Source organism: Pezoporus flaviventris, unplaced genomic scaffold, assembly GCF_033815535.1.
Source record: "Pezoporus flaviventris isolate CSIRO_AGI_PZ_B2104156 unplaced genomic scaffold, CSIRO_AGI_Pfla_v1 ptg000140l, whole genome shotgun sequence".
In the NCBI taxonomy this organism is placed as follows: Eukaryota; Metazoa; Chordata; class Aves; order Psittaciformes; family Psittacidae; genus Pezoporus; species Pezoporus flaviventris.
This window is the reverse complement of record NW_026892688.1, coordinates 860,914-877,825: the sequence shown is the minus strand read 5'-3', so window position 1 is coordinate 877,825 and position 16,912 is coordinate 860,914. Positions and strand designations below refer to the sequence as shown.

Sequence of the window (16,912 nt, the reverse complement as noted above, 5' to 3'; positions counted from 1 at the left end):
AGCAGCTGTCAGATACCAAAGATCTGAAAAGATGGTCAGAAAGGATCCTGGGCAGTTATGTCCTCAACTGGATGGTGTATAGAATTTACAGGAAGTTAAGGTAGTCCTGAAGATCCATTCTTTAGCACAGCGCTAAAGAACAGTTCTATTGCTTTTTGTAACCACCGAGCTTTCTGCCTGAAGCACAAAATGGCTGTAGCTCTTTAACCCGCCCAGCAATGTTGCCCTGCTTGGCAGCATCACTCCGTTAATAGTGTGCATCCCACCACCTGCAGGCCCAGGCGTAACAACTCCACGAACAACCCCGATCTGGGGCGGGTCTTCTGCCCCGGCCGCAGGGGCGGAGCGGGTAGAAGCCGCTTATCGCCCCTGAGACAGAAGAGCTTTTGGAGATTGGTTGGTGTGGAGATTGAGCTCACGGTAATGGGGCTCCTACGGCTGTTGGCAGCGGGGCCGCCGGCCAGGGCCCGTGCTCGGTTCTGGGCCTGCCCCTGCCCGAGGCTCCTGGGTACATGCGAGGTTCCGGAGGAGGACCGGGCTGTGTGGCTTGCGTGGCCCGGCCGGGAGCCGTTACGAGGCCGTCGCCGGTCTGTGTCAGCTCGTGCGCGTCCCCGAGCCGCGGCTACTGCGTGCAGTTCGGGCTTAGCGGCCGCCGCAATTGGTCCAGTGGTCTGTGTGTGGCTGGGGGAGCCCTGCGGCCTGCGGGGGCGCCCCCTCCGCCGTTGTTTTTCTCTGTTCCAAAGTAGCCGAGACTTGTTTCTTGGAGTGCTGCCTTGGTTGTGTGCGCAGTGAGGAGAGCAGAGCGTGTTTTTCACGTTCAGAGAAGCTTCATTTCTGTAGCAAAATCCTTAAACCTCTCCAAAACTAGTCTTGATTATTAGGATAACAGTTGTGTTTGGAGATGTGTGGGACTGTGGCTTGCTTAGGAATAACAATGTCATGCTACAAAAGTTTTGCTGTTGTGCCCGTACTTCTGGTGACACTTGGTTATCTGTGTATCTTTAAGCTTAATTCTGCCACCTAAATCCCTTTCCTCATAGTGGGTATGTTTTCAGGCATTTTGGGGTTTTTTTCTTTTTAACTTAGTTGCTGCAATGACAGACTTTGAAAAGAACCTCCATCGGGACATGATTTCCCAGCTGCAAAATTTTGCTGCTGTTGGAGATGCAGCCAGATTGAAAACGTTGCTCAGCATTTATCCGTCACTCATCAATGCAGCTGCAGATAATGGCTGGACAGCCCTGATGTATGGTGCCAGAAATGGACACCTTGAGGTCGTGCAGATTCTTCTTGCAGAAGGGTAAGCTGTTCAGTAGATCCTGTTGAAGAGTTCTAAGCTGAAGCCCTTTGCACCCACTAACTTGATCTCAGAAAAGTAAATTACCTGACAGGTAGCAGAACCTTCAGGGTTCAAATTCAATATACTGTGTTTCTAACTGGATTCTGCTGTCACGACACTTACATATTTGTTAAGAAACTCGTTAAGACCATCTCTAAAATTATTCCTTTGGCCTTCAAGCGTATATTGTCACTCCTCCCAGAGGCCAACAGAACAAAGACTGTATCCTGTTCAGCCACTGTACAGAGAATAAATTGAGTATATTCAGCTGTTACACTTAAACTTTTGCTTTAAACTTTATTTGCAATCCACCTGTATCTACATTACAGAATGTTTGCTGACAATCTGACAGCATACTTAGTAGGACCTTTACCAAAGTTGCTGATTGATGTGTTTCAGTTGTCTCTTAATTTTTTTGGCCAGTTCACTTTCTCCTTCCTCCTTGAGCTGTTGTTACATTATTTTCATCAGTCAGTATGACACCAAACATGTTCACTGCCTCTTAGAAACATTCAGTTATACCTGTCTATCTTCAGGTCAACTCTTGTAGTTCTGCTTTCAAAAGACACTCAGCAAAGAATGCTTTAGCATTCTCCTTGAGACCCCAAAGAAGATTCTTCTGAAGCCTAAATTAAGTCAGGACCCAAATATTTCAAATGGAGAACATTTCAACATAAAGGGTGAAAGTCAGATGGTGTGCTTCCACTGAGATGTACATTGATCAAGCCAAGTCTGTTTCCTTTCTGCACCCCAAAAATCAGAACCAAGCAATTTCGGCTCATTTTCTGGTTATGAGTAATCTCAAACACAGTGTTCCACAGCCTCCAGTGATCATCCCATCCTTTTTATTTTCAGTTTTACCTGAATGCTGTGCCCTCTGCTGGGGCCAGTCATTGAATATCAGGTGAACTGTGGTTTTGTATTGTAATCAGTAAATTCCAGCATGTAGAGGAGTATCTCAGTGCCAAATTTTGTGGATTGAAATCCTCTGGATGTTGAGGAGTCTTTTGAGATTTTGTGAGATTCACCAGTTTGGTAAATAGGATAACAGTTTTTTTAAGTTATGCTGACACTAAAAGCAGAGTGAATATCTGTGTGTAAATGTCCTTTTCAAGGCTATTCTCTTAGGCAATTCAGTATTGCTCCTGAGGTGATACTGTGGCCTCATTGGTCTCAGTTAATGCTTAGTCATAATAATCATTTGGACAAATAACTGTTGCTGGATACATAAATGTGAATGTCTGTGCAGGTAGTATTGCATGACATTCCAGAAACTAATACAGGAAAGCTAGTCAACTTTATGTATTCATGTTTGAGAAAAGCTGAAGGAAATGTTTGTAGACTGCAAAAAAAGTTCTTAGTGATGTAAAAATTTCAGGCCAGTGTTGTGGATGCTGAACAGCAGCCAGATCACAGTCTGCATATATATGAACAGATAGATGGGGTAATAAAAATTCAGAACAAAATTTAGTGGCTGACAGATAGGAAATTAAGTGAAATTAGACAAGATTGTGCCTAGAGGAGACTTAATAGTAAATGCGCGAAAGTGGTTTCTTTAGCCACAAAACCTTGTAAATTAAGCTTTGAATGCTTTTCCAAGATACACTCAAAACACCTTCAGAAACTACTGAGGTTAATATAAAATCTCAAAACAGTTGTTCCTGTGGGACAGCTACATGTGCCTTAGTTTTAAAAACTGATGAGTCTGGTGCCACATCTGCTGTGAAAGTTGTAGTTTACAGTGAAATTTCTATTTTGCTTACCCACTTGACTTAACAAAAAATAAAATTGCAGTAGACATGCCAATCAGATTTTTTTAATATAGAAATACGTATTGTGAGGCAATGTTTCCTCATCTGTGTCACTTTGAAGACATTTTGGTAACAAACAGATCCCTTCAGGGACCAGCACTTCAGTTGTAAGGGTGCTACTTCTCTCACTAAGGGGAGGCTGTATTTTTGATTCTTATTTAATGGTACGTATTTTACTGTAAATGTTTTGAAGTTGCTTGCAGATGTTTCTTTGGAGTAATGCTAGTTAAACTGGTTTTTTTGATTTTTTTTTTGTTACTTGTGATTATTCAGAATAGACCTGTAGCCTGGCTTTCAAAGTCCAAAAGTTGATATTTACATGTCCAGAGAAGTGCAGTGAAGCTGGTGAAAGGTGTAGAGAATAAGCTTTACAAGGAGGGTCTGAGAGAACTACGGTTTTGATTAGTATGGGAAAAGGAGGCTGACAGGAGACCCCATCACTCTATACAGCTACATGAAAGGAGGTTGTAGTGAGGTGGGTGTTGGTCTCTTCTCCCAGGTGAGAAATGATAGGAAAGAGAGGAAATGATAGGAAAGAGAGGAAATGGCCTCATATTGTTCCAGGGGAGAACAGATTGGATATTAGGAAAAATTTTGTCACCAAAAGGGTTATTCAGCAGTGGAACAGGCTGCCCAGGGAAAAGGTTGTGTTACTGTTCCTGGAGGTACTTAAAAGATGTGTAGGTAGCGCAGTGACAGGATTTAGTGGTGGACTTGGCAGTGTTAGGTTTGCAGTTGGTCTCAATGATCTTAAAGGTCTTTTCCAACCTAGATGATTGTATAAGTCTATGATCTTGAGCTTTTTTTTTTTTTTAATGATACAGTATGTGGGATGTTAATTAATTCATTGCTGTTGTAGTATGTATGAACCTTGGTAAATGATGATCTGGAGTGGATCAACACACTGGTGTCTTGCCTTAGCAAAAGAAAATGATGTATGGTTAGTCTTTATTACCATAATGCTAAGTATTTAGCCTTGGGATAGACAAACTGTCTGGAAGTTCTTGCACTTTAATTAGTATCAGACGTATATGATGTAATTAAGAATAATACAGCATCAGGACTCAACATATTTATCTTGTTAACCACTGTTCTTTTCTGTTTCGCTAGGTGTGACAGGACCATTGTGAATAAATCAAGACAGACAGCTCTAGACATTGCTAAATTTTGCGGGTACAAGCACATAGCTAATTTGTTGGCTAATGTGAAGGGTGGGCAGAGGCCTACTTTTCTGTCAAATGAAGCAGAGGAATATGAAAATTATTTTGGCTTGACACTTCTGGACAGAAGGAGTGATAAAAGAACAGATACCAAGTGGCTAAGCAAAAAACAAAGCCATCCAACTGCAGTGTACATTCTCTTCTCAAATCTAAGTCCTTTGGTTACTTTGGGTGGGGGAACAGAGAGCTCTCAGCAGTCAAAAGTAAAGCTTTGCAGGCTATGCTACAAGGATGTGGAGCAGTACATGAATCAAACTGAAGACAGAACCTTGATTTTTCTGGGAGTTGAACTTCAGTTCCACATGAACCTGCTGGCTGCTTGCAATGGAAGAATTCTGCAAGAGGATGAAGAGGATGGGTTAGGTGCTTGGTTTGCTCTTAGCATAGATTCTGCTTCAGCTGAAGAATTTAAACAGAAGCATGAGGACTGTTCCTTTCTTCACCCACCAATGCCAGCACTGCTGCAGCTACCTGAAAGAGAAGCTGGTAAGATGCATAAAATGCAGCAGTTATCAAACATGTATTCAGAAAAATACACTTTGGGATGCACTGAGATATAATGCAAGGACAAACCACTGCAAAGGAATCTGGTATTTTCAGTGGCTTTAGAAATATTGTCATTTTAAAAGCCTGGCAGTGGTTCTGTGAGTAATTTTGTGTGTAAGAACTTGTGCAGTTGCAAAAGGCTAATACACAGGTGTTAGCAATGCCTTTGTATGGCATTGGCAAGTATTGGACCATAAAATCTATTACTGTTATGGTTTTATAAGCGCTACTATTTAAATATTGATACATGTGCATAAATGTTCTAAGAAAAAAATCTTGAGTTTCCATTACACAAAACAAAACAGCCATTGAGAAGAGTGCACTGGACATTCGTCTGAGAAGGAAACAGTATGAGCAAGTGTTGGAAAGTCAGGATCCCAAAGTGAGCGACTGTCATTATGGAGATGATGTTAACAGTTGCTGTTGTAACAAGTTTGCTTTTACAAGAGGATAAAGGGCAAGCTTGCACCTGGAGTTTAAATGCAGCAGTATATTATTATGTCAATACCTGTAGTAGCCCTGAAATGGTCATGTGGAAAAGGTGTGATATGTAATTCTGGCACTTTGCCCAGATAAAGTAGCTTTTGTGAGAAACACAGCTTATTGATCCAGATTAATTTGTTTCTGAATGCATAATTTGGTCTGTAGGTGTTGTAGTACTGTGTTCTATTGCACATGCTGTGCTACAAAGATCTGAGTAACTTGCTCAACAATTCAAGCCACAGTCTTTGATTTTTTTTTTATGTTAAACTTTACTACTTGCTTTTTCTGTACATTAAAAGCTTACATGAATTGGTCATTGATTTTGTGTCTTTTCAATATATCCTTTTGAAGGAGTAGTAGCCCAGGCTAGATCTGTTCTAGCATGGCACAGCCGCTACCAATTCTGCCCAACATGTGGGAGTGCAACCAAGATTGAAGAAGCGGGTTACAAGAAAACTTGTTTAAAAAAAGATTGTCCCAGTCTTCAAGGTGTTCACAACACATCATATCCAAGAGTTGGTGAGAATATTGCAGGATTTACGGAAGTGGCTTGTTTCTGTTTTAGTTACTTCAGCTGCTTGCTTCCGTTTCAGGTCTTAATACATGTCTTCCCCCAGAGTATGCGTGCCTCAGCTCTATTCAGGATTAAGTTGTTCAGGCTTTTCTTTCTTACAGTAGTCTGCGACAAAGCATTCTTGTGACAATACCAGTCTTGATTGCAATGGAGTAATACTAATTAGAATTTCCAACACCATAAATATTAGCAAAGGGTCACATTTTAATTCCCCCCCCCTTTTTTTCACTTGCTGCAAGCTGTTTGAGGTTGAAATAGTTTTGTATCAAATTTGGCCCTGTATCAAATTTCTGATACAGTGCTCATTTTCCTGTAATGCCACTTTGACAGTATTAGATATCTTCACTGCCTTTTGTTATTCTCTGTCAGTCACAAACTGCCAGGCCTGTTTCTCATCAGAACGTAAGCTTCTGTAGGCAGTCTTCTGTAGCTCCTTTTGTTCATCTATTGCAAAGGGAGTGTACTGTGTTATTGATGGGGAAACAAGGGAGCTAAAAAAACCTTATCACTTCTTCCTGGATCTTTTGGTGATTTGAATCACCATTCTTTCCCCTGCCCTTTCCTTTCTTTTGCAGTTGTAGTTCTAGATGTATGTGTATTATATTTCTGGATTTCATGTTTTCTTACATGCTGTAGATACATCTTTGTAGTAGTAAAAGCAATTCTGTCATACTCTTCTGTCTTACAGACTGCAGTGAAACTTGCTGAAATATTAGTGCCTGTTTCTTTACAGTCTCTAGCACAACAAACTTGGAGAGGAGTAGGTTTATATAGAAAAGACTGATGAACCAGCATTTTCTATTGATAACTCTGTAGAAAGTTTACAGATGGCAATACTCCGTGATACACACTGTGCTATATGGCACATATGTTTGAGCAGGACAGAAGTCTTTCAAATTGCTCTTTATAGTGGTTGCCGAATCAAGCCTTTTCATACAGAAAATGTCGGTGTTCTGGAAAGGAAAAAACATGTAAAGCAATAGCTGAAGAAGAAATACATAAAGGCAAAGGGAGATAGAAAAAACTAAACCCCAAAACCTTGAGGAACTTAAGAGCTAGATAACAATAAAAAAGGGGAAAAGATGGTAGATGAACAGTGTGCAAAAAGGCATGACAAAAATAATGATGCCAATAGAAGAAAGTATTAAACAATACTGAAAAAGAAAATGACCAGAAGTGAGAAAGTATGTAAAAGTGCAACATCAGCTAAGAGTTTGATAGCAAATGGTCAATGAATCAATAAACAGAAAGTTTATTCAGTGTTTACATTGTAACTGGAGTATCTGGTGGTTCTTTGGTATTTCAGTCAAAAGTACATCATACCTGTGTGCATACAGAAGGTGAAAGTAAACTGGTTTTGCTGCAGAAATTACTGCTATCTGGTGACTGCATAGCTAGGTTAATATTGCTGGTACTCATAACAGATTGTGTGCTTTGGTTGCAGGTAATTAATGTCCTGCATTTTAAGCCTTGGCTAGTAAACTGCTTGTACTAAGCATAGGTGTTGCAAAACAGATACCTTGCAGGAGGAAAAAAAAAAAATCAAAATAAAGTAGTATCTTACTCTGCGCTTCCATACAATTCTAATCTCAGTCATTTAAAGATATCTTACTTGTATTTGCATGCATTGGTATTGGATAGGCTGAAATTTATTACTGCCTTTAATTCCTTCAAATGTTAAAATATGTTCCTTTCATGTGCCTTAAAGATCCTGTTGTAATAATGCAAGTCATCCATCCAGATGGCAACCACTGCCTTTTAGGTAGGCAGAAGAGGTTTCCCCCAGGAATGTTTACCTGTCTTGCTGGATTTGTAGAACCTGGTGAGTAATTTTGTTTTCCCTTACCAAATATTTTTTCTCAGATACCAGTATTGTCCGTTGAAAATAATATAGAAATATGTTTGGTGTTATGGCAAATAAATATTTTTGCTACCTGTTAGGTAGCCTGTCCTGTACTTTCCAGCAGCCGATTTATGAAAAAAAAAAAGCAACTTAAGTAAATATAATTTTAAGATAGCTTTCTCATCACATTTTTAAGTAAAAAAGACATTTTAAAACATATACAAGGTCTCTTTTTTTGGTTATATTTAGCAAGGGATTTTAGCTTAGGAAATGTAAGAGTTAAAAAGTTAACATAAAGTTAAGCATATGCTTACACATTAAGAGCCTGATTGATTACATGGGAGAAAAATAGAAATTGTATCACTTCAAAAGAAAAACAGATACTTTGTTAGCTGTATTCAGCAGTAATAGTTGGAATTAGTTGCAATTATTAGAAGCTGCAGAACAACTTGTAAAACTTTTTATATTGGGAATACATCTTAATCACCAGTAAAACTAGTGTATGACTATATTCAGTAACTTTATGCAGGTGAAATACAATCATAGCATGAATAAGGTTATTCAAGTATCATTTGAAAAGTCAAGATACTTATTTCTTCACTGCTTGCTGTCTTCTGTTGGCCTTATTTCTGATACTGAATTCAAGCATATAAACTGAAATTTAAGATCTCAGCAGCAACTTCTAATCAGCTGAACATAGCTGAACTAAAACCTTGTTCTCTGGTGCATGGGCTGTCTGCTTTAATGAGTCTGTAATCAGTGGTTACAGTACAGTACAAGTATGCATATGTCTATTACTGTCAATACTCCACATACGCATCTATCAGTTTACTATGAATATGGAAGTAAAGCTTTCCATTGCAGTTTAAGTTTGGAGAATTGTGTGTATTTATTAAGACAATGAAGAATGAGTCAGGCAAAGTAATAATAAAAAGCAAAAATGTGTGCAAGTCTTCTTGAGGCTCTATTTTCTTACTATTATAATTTGAAATACTGATTCTCAAGTTGTATAACATGCTGTTGCAATCGCACGGAAAATCTAAAAATTAACACAGTGCTATTCATAAATGAACAGATCAGCATTTTGAAAGTAGTTAAAGGAACAATGTATTTCCTACCTGATTTTTGACATTTTAGGTTTGGTAATAATAGTTTACACATATGATAAATTGTCAATTCCGGGAATAAATATTATGCTGTAGGAATTATCATACTTTATTTTCAAAGTTCCATTTTGCTTTGGTAGCTTGTTTTACTTTACCAGACTTCTGTATCTTGTGCTTAAGGTCTGTGCTCTGATCTGTGAACTAGATCTCTATGGATAATTGTCTTGGGCAATTGTCAAGTCTTTTGAGTCAGTTCAAAGCACAGAAGAAAAGAATGTAATCCTGGCTTGGAGTATTTTCATCAACTGCTTGTTCTTTGCCCTTTCTGATTAGGTGAAACAATAGAAGATGTTGTCCAAAGAAAAGTAGAAGAGGAGGCTGGAGTAAAAATTGGCCGTGTTCAGTATGTCTCTTGTCAGCCATGGCCAATGCCCTCCTCCTTAATGATTGGCTGCTTAGCTGTTGCAGTGTCTACAGAAATTAAAGTTGACAAGAATGAAATAGAGGATGCCAGCTGGTTCACTAGAGAACAGGTAAAGTTCAATTTAATTTCTTCTTGTATCGATTACTCTGTGACTGTATAGGTTCTGGCATACAATAGATACTTGGGTATTTTTCAGCAAGTTGGATAAGCATGTGTACTCTTCATTTTACCAGTCTACAATTGCATTATATTGTAATTGTAGATTACACACAACAAAGAGAAAGGCAGATATTCACGGGAATTTCTAAGTCATTTTTCATTTTGGCAGAAGTAGTATTTAATAACATTCATCATCTTGAGTTTCTCCAAACAAGCATGCCATGAGATCTGCTGTGAGGAGGGAGGTTTAGGTAAAAACTCTGAGAATTCATTAGTTTGAATGTCTTTTTCCATTCAGTACGTTAATACACTGGTGTTGAACTCCGAGGTATTCTTAGTTTGAATACTCTTTGTATAAAAACAGAGTTTACTCTGCATTAATAGGAAATTCTGCATTTAGCTGTTTTGAGTACTTAAAATATAGTCAAAGAGAGGAAAGAAAGTCTTTCACAGAAAGAGAGACTTAAATTCATGAATGGAAAAAGGCAAGATTGCTTAGACAAATAGTCTTCATAGGTTTTTCCACAGGCTACTTAGGAGCTAAACTTTTAACACTGTACTTCTGTTTAGCAGTTGCTAGTGTTTTAGCTCTGTAAGTCAACCTAAAGGCAAAGTCAGTTAACTATAATCTCAGTGTATTCCTGACATCACTGAGAGCATTATTTTAAATTAATATCAGTTCTGAATACAGTCACATGCAAGTTGGTCTAGAGGTGGAAATAAATGTACTTCAGAAATGTACTAAACTGGAACTACTGAAAGTGTACTTGCATGTTGCTTTGTGAGTGCTTCAGAAAATGAACAAAACACATTTCTTTCTGCACTGCGTGTGGAGGAATAAAAAAAAAAAAGAGTAGTTTATGGAAGAGTGTAGAGCACCATCTCGTGGTCCTTACCATAAAAAGGCTTCACACAAACCTTAAATATTTTACTAACAGTCAATCTCTGGAATTGTATTAGAAAGAAGGTATCCTTTGGGGCCCTTTTGAGCTCAAAAATGTCAGCATTCACACATAATCCTGTCCTGGGTTCAGCAGTAGCAGTCATGTTTCTTCTTCTTGGTGGCTGGTGCAGTGCTGTGTTTTGACTTTCGGCCTGGGAACAGAACTGATAGAGATGTTTTGGTTTGGCCAAGGACTTTGTGAGGCTCATGCTCTGCCAGGGAGGAGGGGAAGCCAGGAGGAAGCAGAGACAGGACACCTGACCCAAACTGACCAAAGAGGTATTCCATACCACAGCACGTCATGCCCAGGATGTAACTGGGAGTTAGCCGGAAGGGCTGGGAGACTGCAGGGTTGGAGGAGGTATCGGTCGGAGCTTGGTCGGGCTTGGGGGGCGAGTTATCGGTCGGCTGGTGCTGAGGTGTTGTATTCTCTTCCCTTGTTATTTCCTTTATCATTATTATCATTGGTGGTAGCAGTAGTGATCTGTGTTATACCCTGGTTACTAAACTGTTCTTATCTCAACCCGTGGGAGTTGCATTCTTTTCGATTCTCCTCTCCGTCACTCCGGGAGCAGGGGGAGGGCAAGAAAGTTGGGGAAGTGAGCGAACGAATTACCTGACTGGGTTTAAACCACGTGTGTTTTTTCTCTGCATCTGTCTTGGAGAATACGGTAGTGGCTCTTTACTAGCTATAGTAACGATAGACAGATTGATTATTAGAGTATTCCTGCATTCATAAAATGTTAGATTCGATGTACTTTATAATACTGTCTTCTAAAAAGAAAAAAATCTGTCTTTATTGCAGGTCATGGAAGTTCTTGTCAAAGGAAACCAGCGGTCATTCTTTGTACCACTGAGTCAAGCTATTGCACACCAGTTGATAAAACATTGGATTGGAATAAATGCTAATCTTTAATTCTAATAAGTGATTTACTGCTGTTAAGCTCTGAATGTTTGATTTGGCCTTTTCTGTCCACCACTGGAATGAGTCACAGCATTACTAAAAGGCCTGACCTTCCCTCCTGTTTGAACACTATTTATGTCCTCTTAATTGTTTCATTCTCTTTTTTTCCTATCCTTTCTTTAAATTCTGCCTGGCACAAAAATCAACATTTAGTGCTGAAAGTCCTATCACCTATGGTTATTTTTAAGCTAATGGCATACTTAAATGGTGAATATGTAGTACTTTCTATCTTTTATGTCAGTAACCCTTTAAGAGTATTTACTCCCCCTGTTTGATTTAACCTGCACTTACCCAATTGTACATCAGCCTGAATTTAAAGGTGCAACACAGTATTCTGTTTATGAAAAAGATACTGGAGAACCATCTTCAAAAGCCTAAATATTAGGTATTTTTATAAGAGAATAATGTGCTTACTGACCCTAAGCACTGAATTACTTCATTTTCTAATAATTGGAAATGTAAGAGTAGTGGAGGAGAAAAGTAGACTAATTAAACAATTCATAATATTTCAAAATAAGTACAGAGTTCTTTCATGGAAATGAAGACACTAAGATTGTTACTACTGTTAGGAATTTTACAGTTGAAAGAAATATATTAACCCCAGCTCTAAAACTGGGAAAGCAACATAGAAATTAAAATATTTACTTATTTATATTTAATACTACAGTTCAGATTTGTGCCTTAATTTGTTGTGTTATCGAATGTTAATATTCTTTCAAAATGGAAGGTTATAAAAGTATATTTATTATTAATGTTATGTAATGGTTCACTAGTCTGATCATGCATTCATTGATAAAATGATTCAGTGATAAAATGCAAGTGAATGAAAGGAAATACAATTATAGTTGTAAATATTATGATAATTGGTTTATTCAAAGTAATTTGAATATTTTTTAATCAGTGAATGATATCAGATTTGTTTCAGAATGCTCTGCAAACTGGAATCGGTAAAAAAATTTACAAATCCTAATGGTTCTTTTTTTGCCATACAGTGCCATACTATACTCAGCTTTTTTTTTTTTTTTCTAAGGCAGTGCATATCAGACTTTAAAGCAAGAAGCATTTCTGACAGATTTGGAACAGTTGACAAATCATTACATTGTCTGATCCTCTCTCTTGTTTCGTCTGCACCTACAGGTGAAGGAAATCAGGTTGTCTGTTGAGCCATCTGGAAAAGAGAAGGAAGCAATGCACTGCTTCCCTTAAAAATTGCTTTTAAGGGGAAGCATGACAAGCATCCAGTGGGACTGCATGTTATCAGTGGAATTAATCTTTTAAAAATCAGTGGGACTTAAGGAAGCCTTGTTGCAGTTGCTTATACAAGTAAAGGATAGCGCATGGAAACAGTGATGGAAACTAAGAAATGGAAGGAATTTTAGCTAGTACTGTATAATTATGTACATTAAGAAAGATGAACAAGGAAGGGATGAGGATAAGATGGAAAAGGGAAGATAAAGAGCAAGCATAGTTACCATAAAGTATTTATGACATTGGGATACTGAAAAATACATGTAGAGGACCTATCCTAATATTAATTTTTCATGTAGGAAATTATAGTGGGTTCCTATAACTATGAAACTCAGTATCCATAACCATACTGATATCCATACTGATACTAAGAATCAGACTATTTTTTAATTGAGAATCTGTATAAACAATACATTTCTGCAATTACAGTGCTAATAAATAATTTGAAAAATTTTGTTTTACTTCATGAAAAAAGTCAAAAAGAATAGTTTGAAAAAGAAAGCACTTCCATAATCTCTGAGTTTGAAAGTAGAATTTTACTGATCTTTCAGCTCTAATAACAGCTGGTGTTGCAACAATTTTTAATCTATATACATTTTTAAAACCTACACGAACGTCCTTTTCAAGCTTTCTTTACTTTTTTCCCTCCCAATAGATCAACCATTCACAGAGTACATGACAAATATCCTTTGTTTAAAAAAAGTAATTTTATAATTTTAATCTCTTATTTAAAGTGAAACTTTTCCTGGCTTTTTATTGCTTAATTTGGCCTGTTTATAGGTTATGGGATTGAGTCATAGTTTGAAAATACCTATGCATAGAAGTTTTCTGGAGAATAAATATTGTTTGCAGATTACGTATGAAAACCTCCTGGAAGAGCTAAATGCTGTAGTTATTTAGCAACTACAGCAATTTAGAAAAGAACCAAATTAAATTTAGCAATGGTTAAGCAGAGTGTAGCAGTCCTAACTGGAGTGTGGTTACAGCAACAGCTCCATAAGATTTTCAGTTATTTACTTTATCCAAAAGGCTGCAGATTTGCAGTATTCCTTAAACCCTAAAAATACAGAGGGTTTTTTTCACACTCTCTAATAATGGTCTCACTGTCTTCTCTCTTGCTTCTATACTGGTGCCAGAACAAAAAGAATACTCATTACCTATAGATGGACAAGGCAGAAAATTCTGGGGATGCCTTTTCTCGTAATTTCTCTATACACTACAGAGAATTAACTTCAGTATATAATTTGTAAATACGTATTTTACCTGGCTTTGAAATTATAATAATTTACAAATAGTAATAAAAAAAATATGATGAGGTGTTTAAACACAAACCAAAATAGATGATAGCACTAACCAAGCTGAAAGCTCATGTGATAACAAGAGCTTACATATTATGTAAGTACATATAGAATCATAGATTGGTTTAGGTTGGAAAGGACCTTAAGTTCATCTAGTTCCAAGCCCCTGCCATGGACAGAGACGCCTCACACTAGACAATGTCGCCCAAGGCTCTGTCGAACCTCGCCTTGAACACTGCCAGGGATGGAGTATTCACAGCTTCTTTGGGCAACCCATTCCAGTGCCTCACCACCTTTACAGTAAAGAACTTCTTCCTTATATCCTATCTAAACTTCCCCTGTTTAAGTTTTAACCCATTACCCCTTGTGCTACTACTGCAGTCCCTAATGAAGAGCCCCTCCCCAGCATTCTTATAGGCCCCCTTCAGATACTGGAAGGCTGCTATGAGGTCTCCATGCAGCCTTCTCTTCTCCAGGCTGAACAGCCCCAACTTTCTCATCCTGTTCTAATACGTGAGGTGCTCCAGCCCTCTGATCATCCTTGTGGCCTACTCCGGACTTGCTCCTGCACCTCCATGTCCTTCTTACGTGTTTTTAACGTAAACACAATAGCAGTTGTGATAATTTTATAAACTGCATTTTCACTGTAAGCATGCTACTTTCATCTTTTTTTTTTACATTGGATATGTGTAAACATTTGAAAAATAACATCATTCCAGTGTTGATACTATAATTAAAATTACATTCTGTGGTTTGTGTAGGAATATTGCCAAGTGAAGGAAAAAGGGGTGGATGTCAGTGGGCTAATTAAAGGTAGACCAGTCATGGAATTAAATATACTAATCCAATTCTGAGCTTAGGAGACAGAAATAGAAAAAGAAGTGGCACAAGGCTGTGAGCAACATTGCTCCCTCTTTTATCTTTACTGCTAGTTAGGTAATCTGGTTAAGACTTTTCAGACAAAGCTGACATTTTATAAAACCCAAGTAAGTTATTTTTCTCCTCTGCTTTAGGTGTTAAAAATTAAATAACTATTAGTCCTTTATTGCTTCAGTGATTGAAATGATAAGTATTTATAGCATATCATTGCTGACTGGGATTGACATTACAGAAGTGGGTAAGTCCAAAGGAAAAAAATATTTGAACTTATCCTATTAAGCCTTACCAAGACAGTGAGCCCATCCTTTGTGAGCTTAGAAAAGCAAAGTATTCACAGAGAGGCCATAACAGCATGCACGTATCTGAGGAAAATTAATACTTGCTTGTAGTAACAGTAAGTACAAACTTTTTTTTATTTAAAGATAAGCTGTCAGCATTCTATACTTACTGATGGATGGAACTCAGCTTTAAAGAGTTTAGCTCTTTAAAAAAAAGCTCAGTTTAAAGAATTTCAGTTACAGTTCAGTATGTAGTTTGGTTTTCTGAATAGAGAAGAATGATAAGTTTCCTAAGTAGAAGGGATTTCTAAGATGGATTTTTGATTCCTAAAACTGTGTGTATCTTCTCATTTTAGGGTATAGGAATTTAAAGTGTAGTAGAATAAAATTTTGGAAGTGAAAGCCTACCTGAATGAACTTCCATTTATTTGTATTGTCCATCTGCATCTGATAGAGACGCTTATAAACTCAGTCTGCAGCACTTAAATAAGCATTGGTAGTAGTTTTTTTTCCCTACCTTTTCATCATCCTGCAAAATAAACTGCCTTTGATAAAGTTCTTTGTTAACAGTTCCTCTTTAAGGAGAGACCCATTCTAACAATGGAGCTCTCCCAGGTCAGTGAAGGCATAGGCATCTTTCAACATACCTCCTAAAACTAAAAAAGAGCCTGTGATATAATAAACATACAATTTTTTGGCATTCCAAACCCAAATTACTCCTAATTTTAGCAGTATAAATTGTGTGTTTTCTAGAGAAAGTGACCCTGCATGGAAACTGCATATTCAGAAAATATGGTATGAAAGGTTCTGCCTTTAGATAACAGAAATCAAATCAGAGAAGCTAGGATAGGCCTTTTTTTTGGCCCTTACTTGCCACATTCTATGAGAAATTAAGATTTTTGTCACTTAATTGTGATTTGTAGTCATAGACATTAAAACTACCTAATTTTCAAAGACAATTGTTAAGAGTACAATTATTGAGCAAGTTTCTTTTAGTGAGCTGAATTTCACGTAAAATCAAAGATTTTTGCATTTACATTATTATGATAGACGAATAATTCTGAAGCTCAAAAAAAGTTGAATAATTCAGTTCAAAAAATAATTGTATTTTATTGACAGTAACATAACACCTTTGACTACAGAACTATACTTCATTATTGGAAATGTTATACTAAGCTTTCTACTAATTTCATGACCAATTGCCACATCACATCTGAAAGACATTTTTGGTATTGACAAATCCTGAATTTGATGCCAAAACAGAAACAAAAATGCAAGATAGCACACTAAATGCCAGAATGACAAACTCATGGAGAAGAAAAGGGCTAATCCAGCTATCATTCAAATTAGCAGTTGTCCTTTGGTCTCAAAAGAGGAGTTGCAGAGGTCCAACAGTGCAAACAAAAGTGGCAATTCATGGGATTTCCTTTTTTTAATCTATTTTCAGTAATTCTGCTGACGACAAAATTATATTATCCAGTATTAGCAGAACTATAACACCCAATAACGTATGTTCTATATGCCAGTTTCTAAAACTATGGTTTTACATACATAATAATAAATTCATGAACATCCATTGTATTAAACTGATAGCACTGGAAAAAATCTGAGCATTATGTTGAAATATTCATTATACACTACTTGTGTTAAAATCATCACGTGATCTGCATGAACCATTTACAGCACAGAGGCTACCTAATGGTTTTCCATTTCGTTGCAGTTAAAAACAGTGTATATCTTTCAATGAGGGTAGAAATGACAAACGTTGATGCAGAAGTGAAATACCTCCAAAACATG

The 16,912-nt window shown here is 37.4% G+C and overlaps 1 protein-coding gene across 2 annotated transcripts; it reads left to right on the top strand.

The window, feature by feature from the left end:
- Nucleotides 1–330: 330 nt before the first annotated feature.
- On the top strand, nt 331–11,479 carry NUDT12 (nudix hydrolase 12). 2 transcript variants are annotated; one of them, XM_061479036.1, is made up of 7 exons: nt 331–420; nt 1,087–1,300; nt 4,261–4,856; nt 5,751–5,918; nt 7,682–7,795; nt 9,256–9,455; nt 11,254–11,479. In XM_061479036.1, exons 2-7 carry the CDS (start codon nt 1,095–1,097, stop codon nt 11,362–11,364), a joined length of 1,395 nt encoding a protein of 464 aa, XP_061335020.1. In that variant the 5' UTR covers nt 331–420; nt 1,087–1,094; the 3' UTR covers nt 11,365–11,479. The 2 variants fall into 2 exon arrangements, with proteins under 2 accessions (XP_061335020.1, XP_061335021.1); XM_061479037.1 differs by lacking the exon at nt 331–420 and adding an exon at nt 770–781.
- The last annotated feature ends 5,433 nt before the right edge of the window (nt 11,480–16,912 follow it).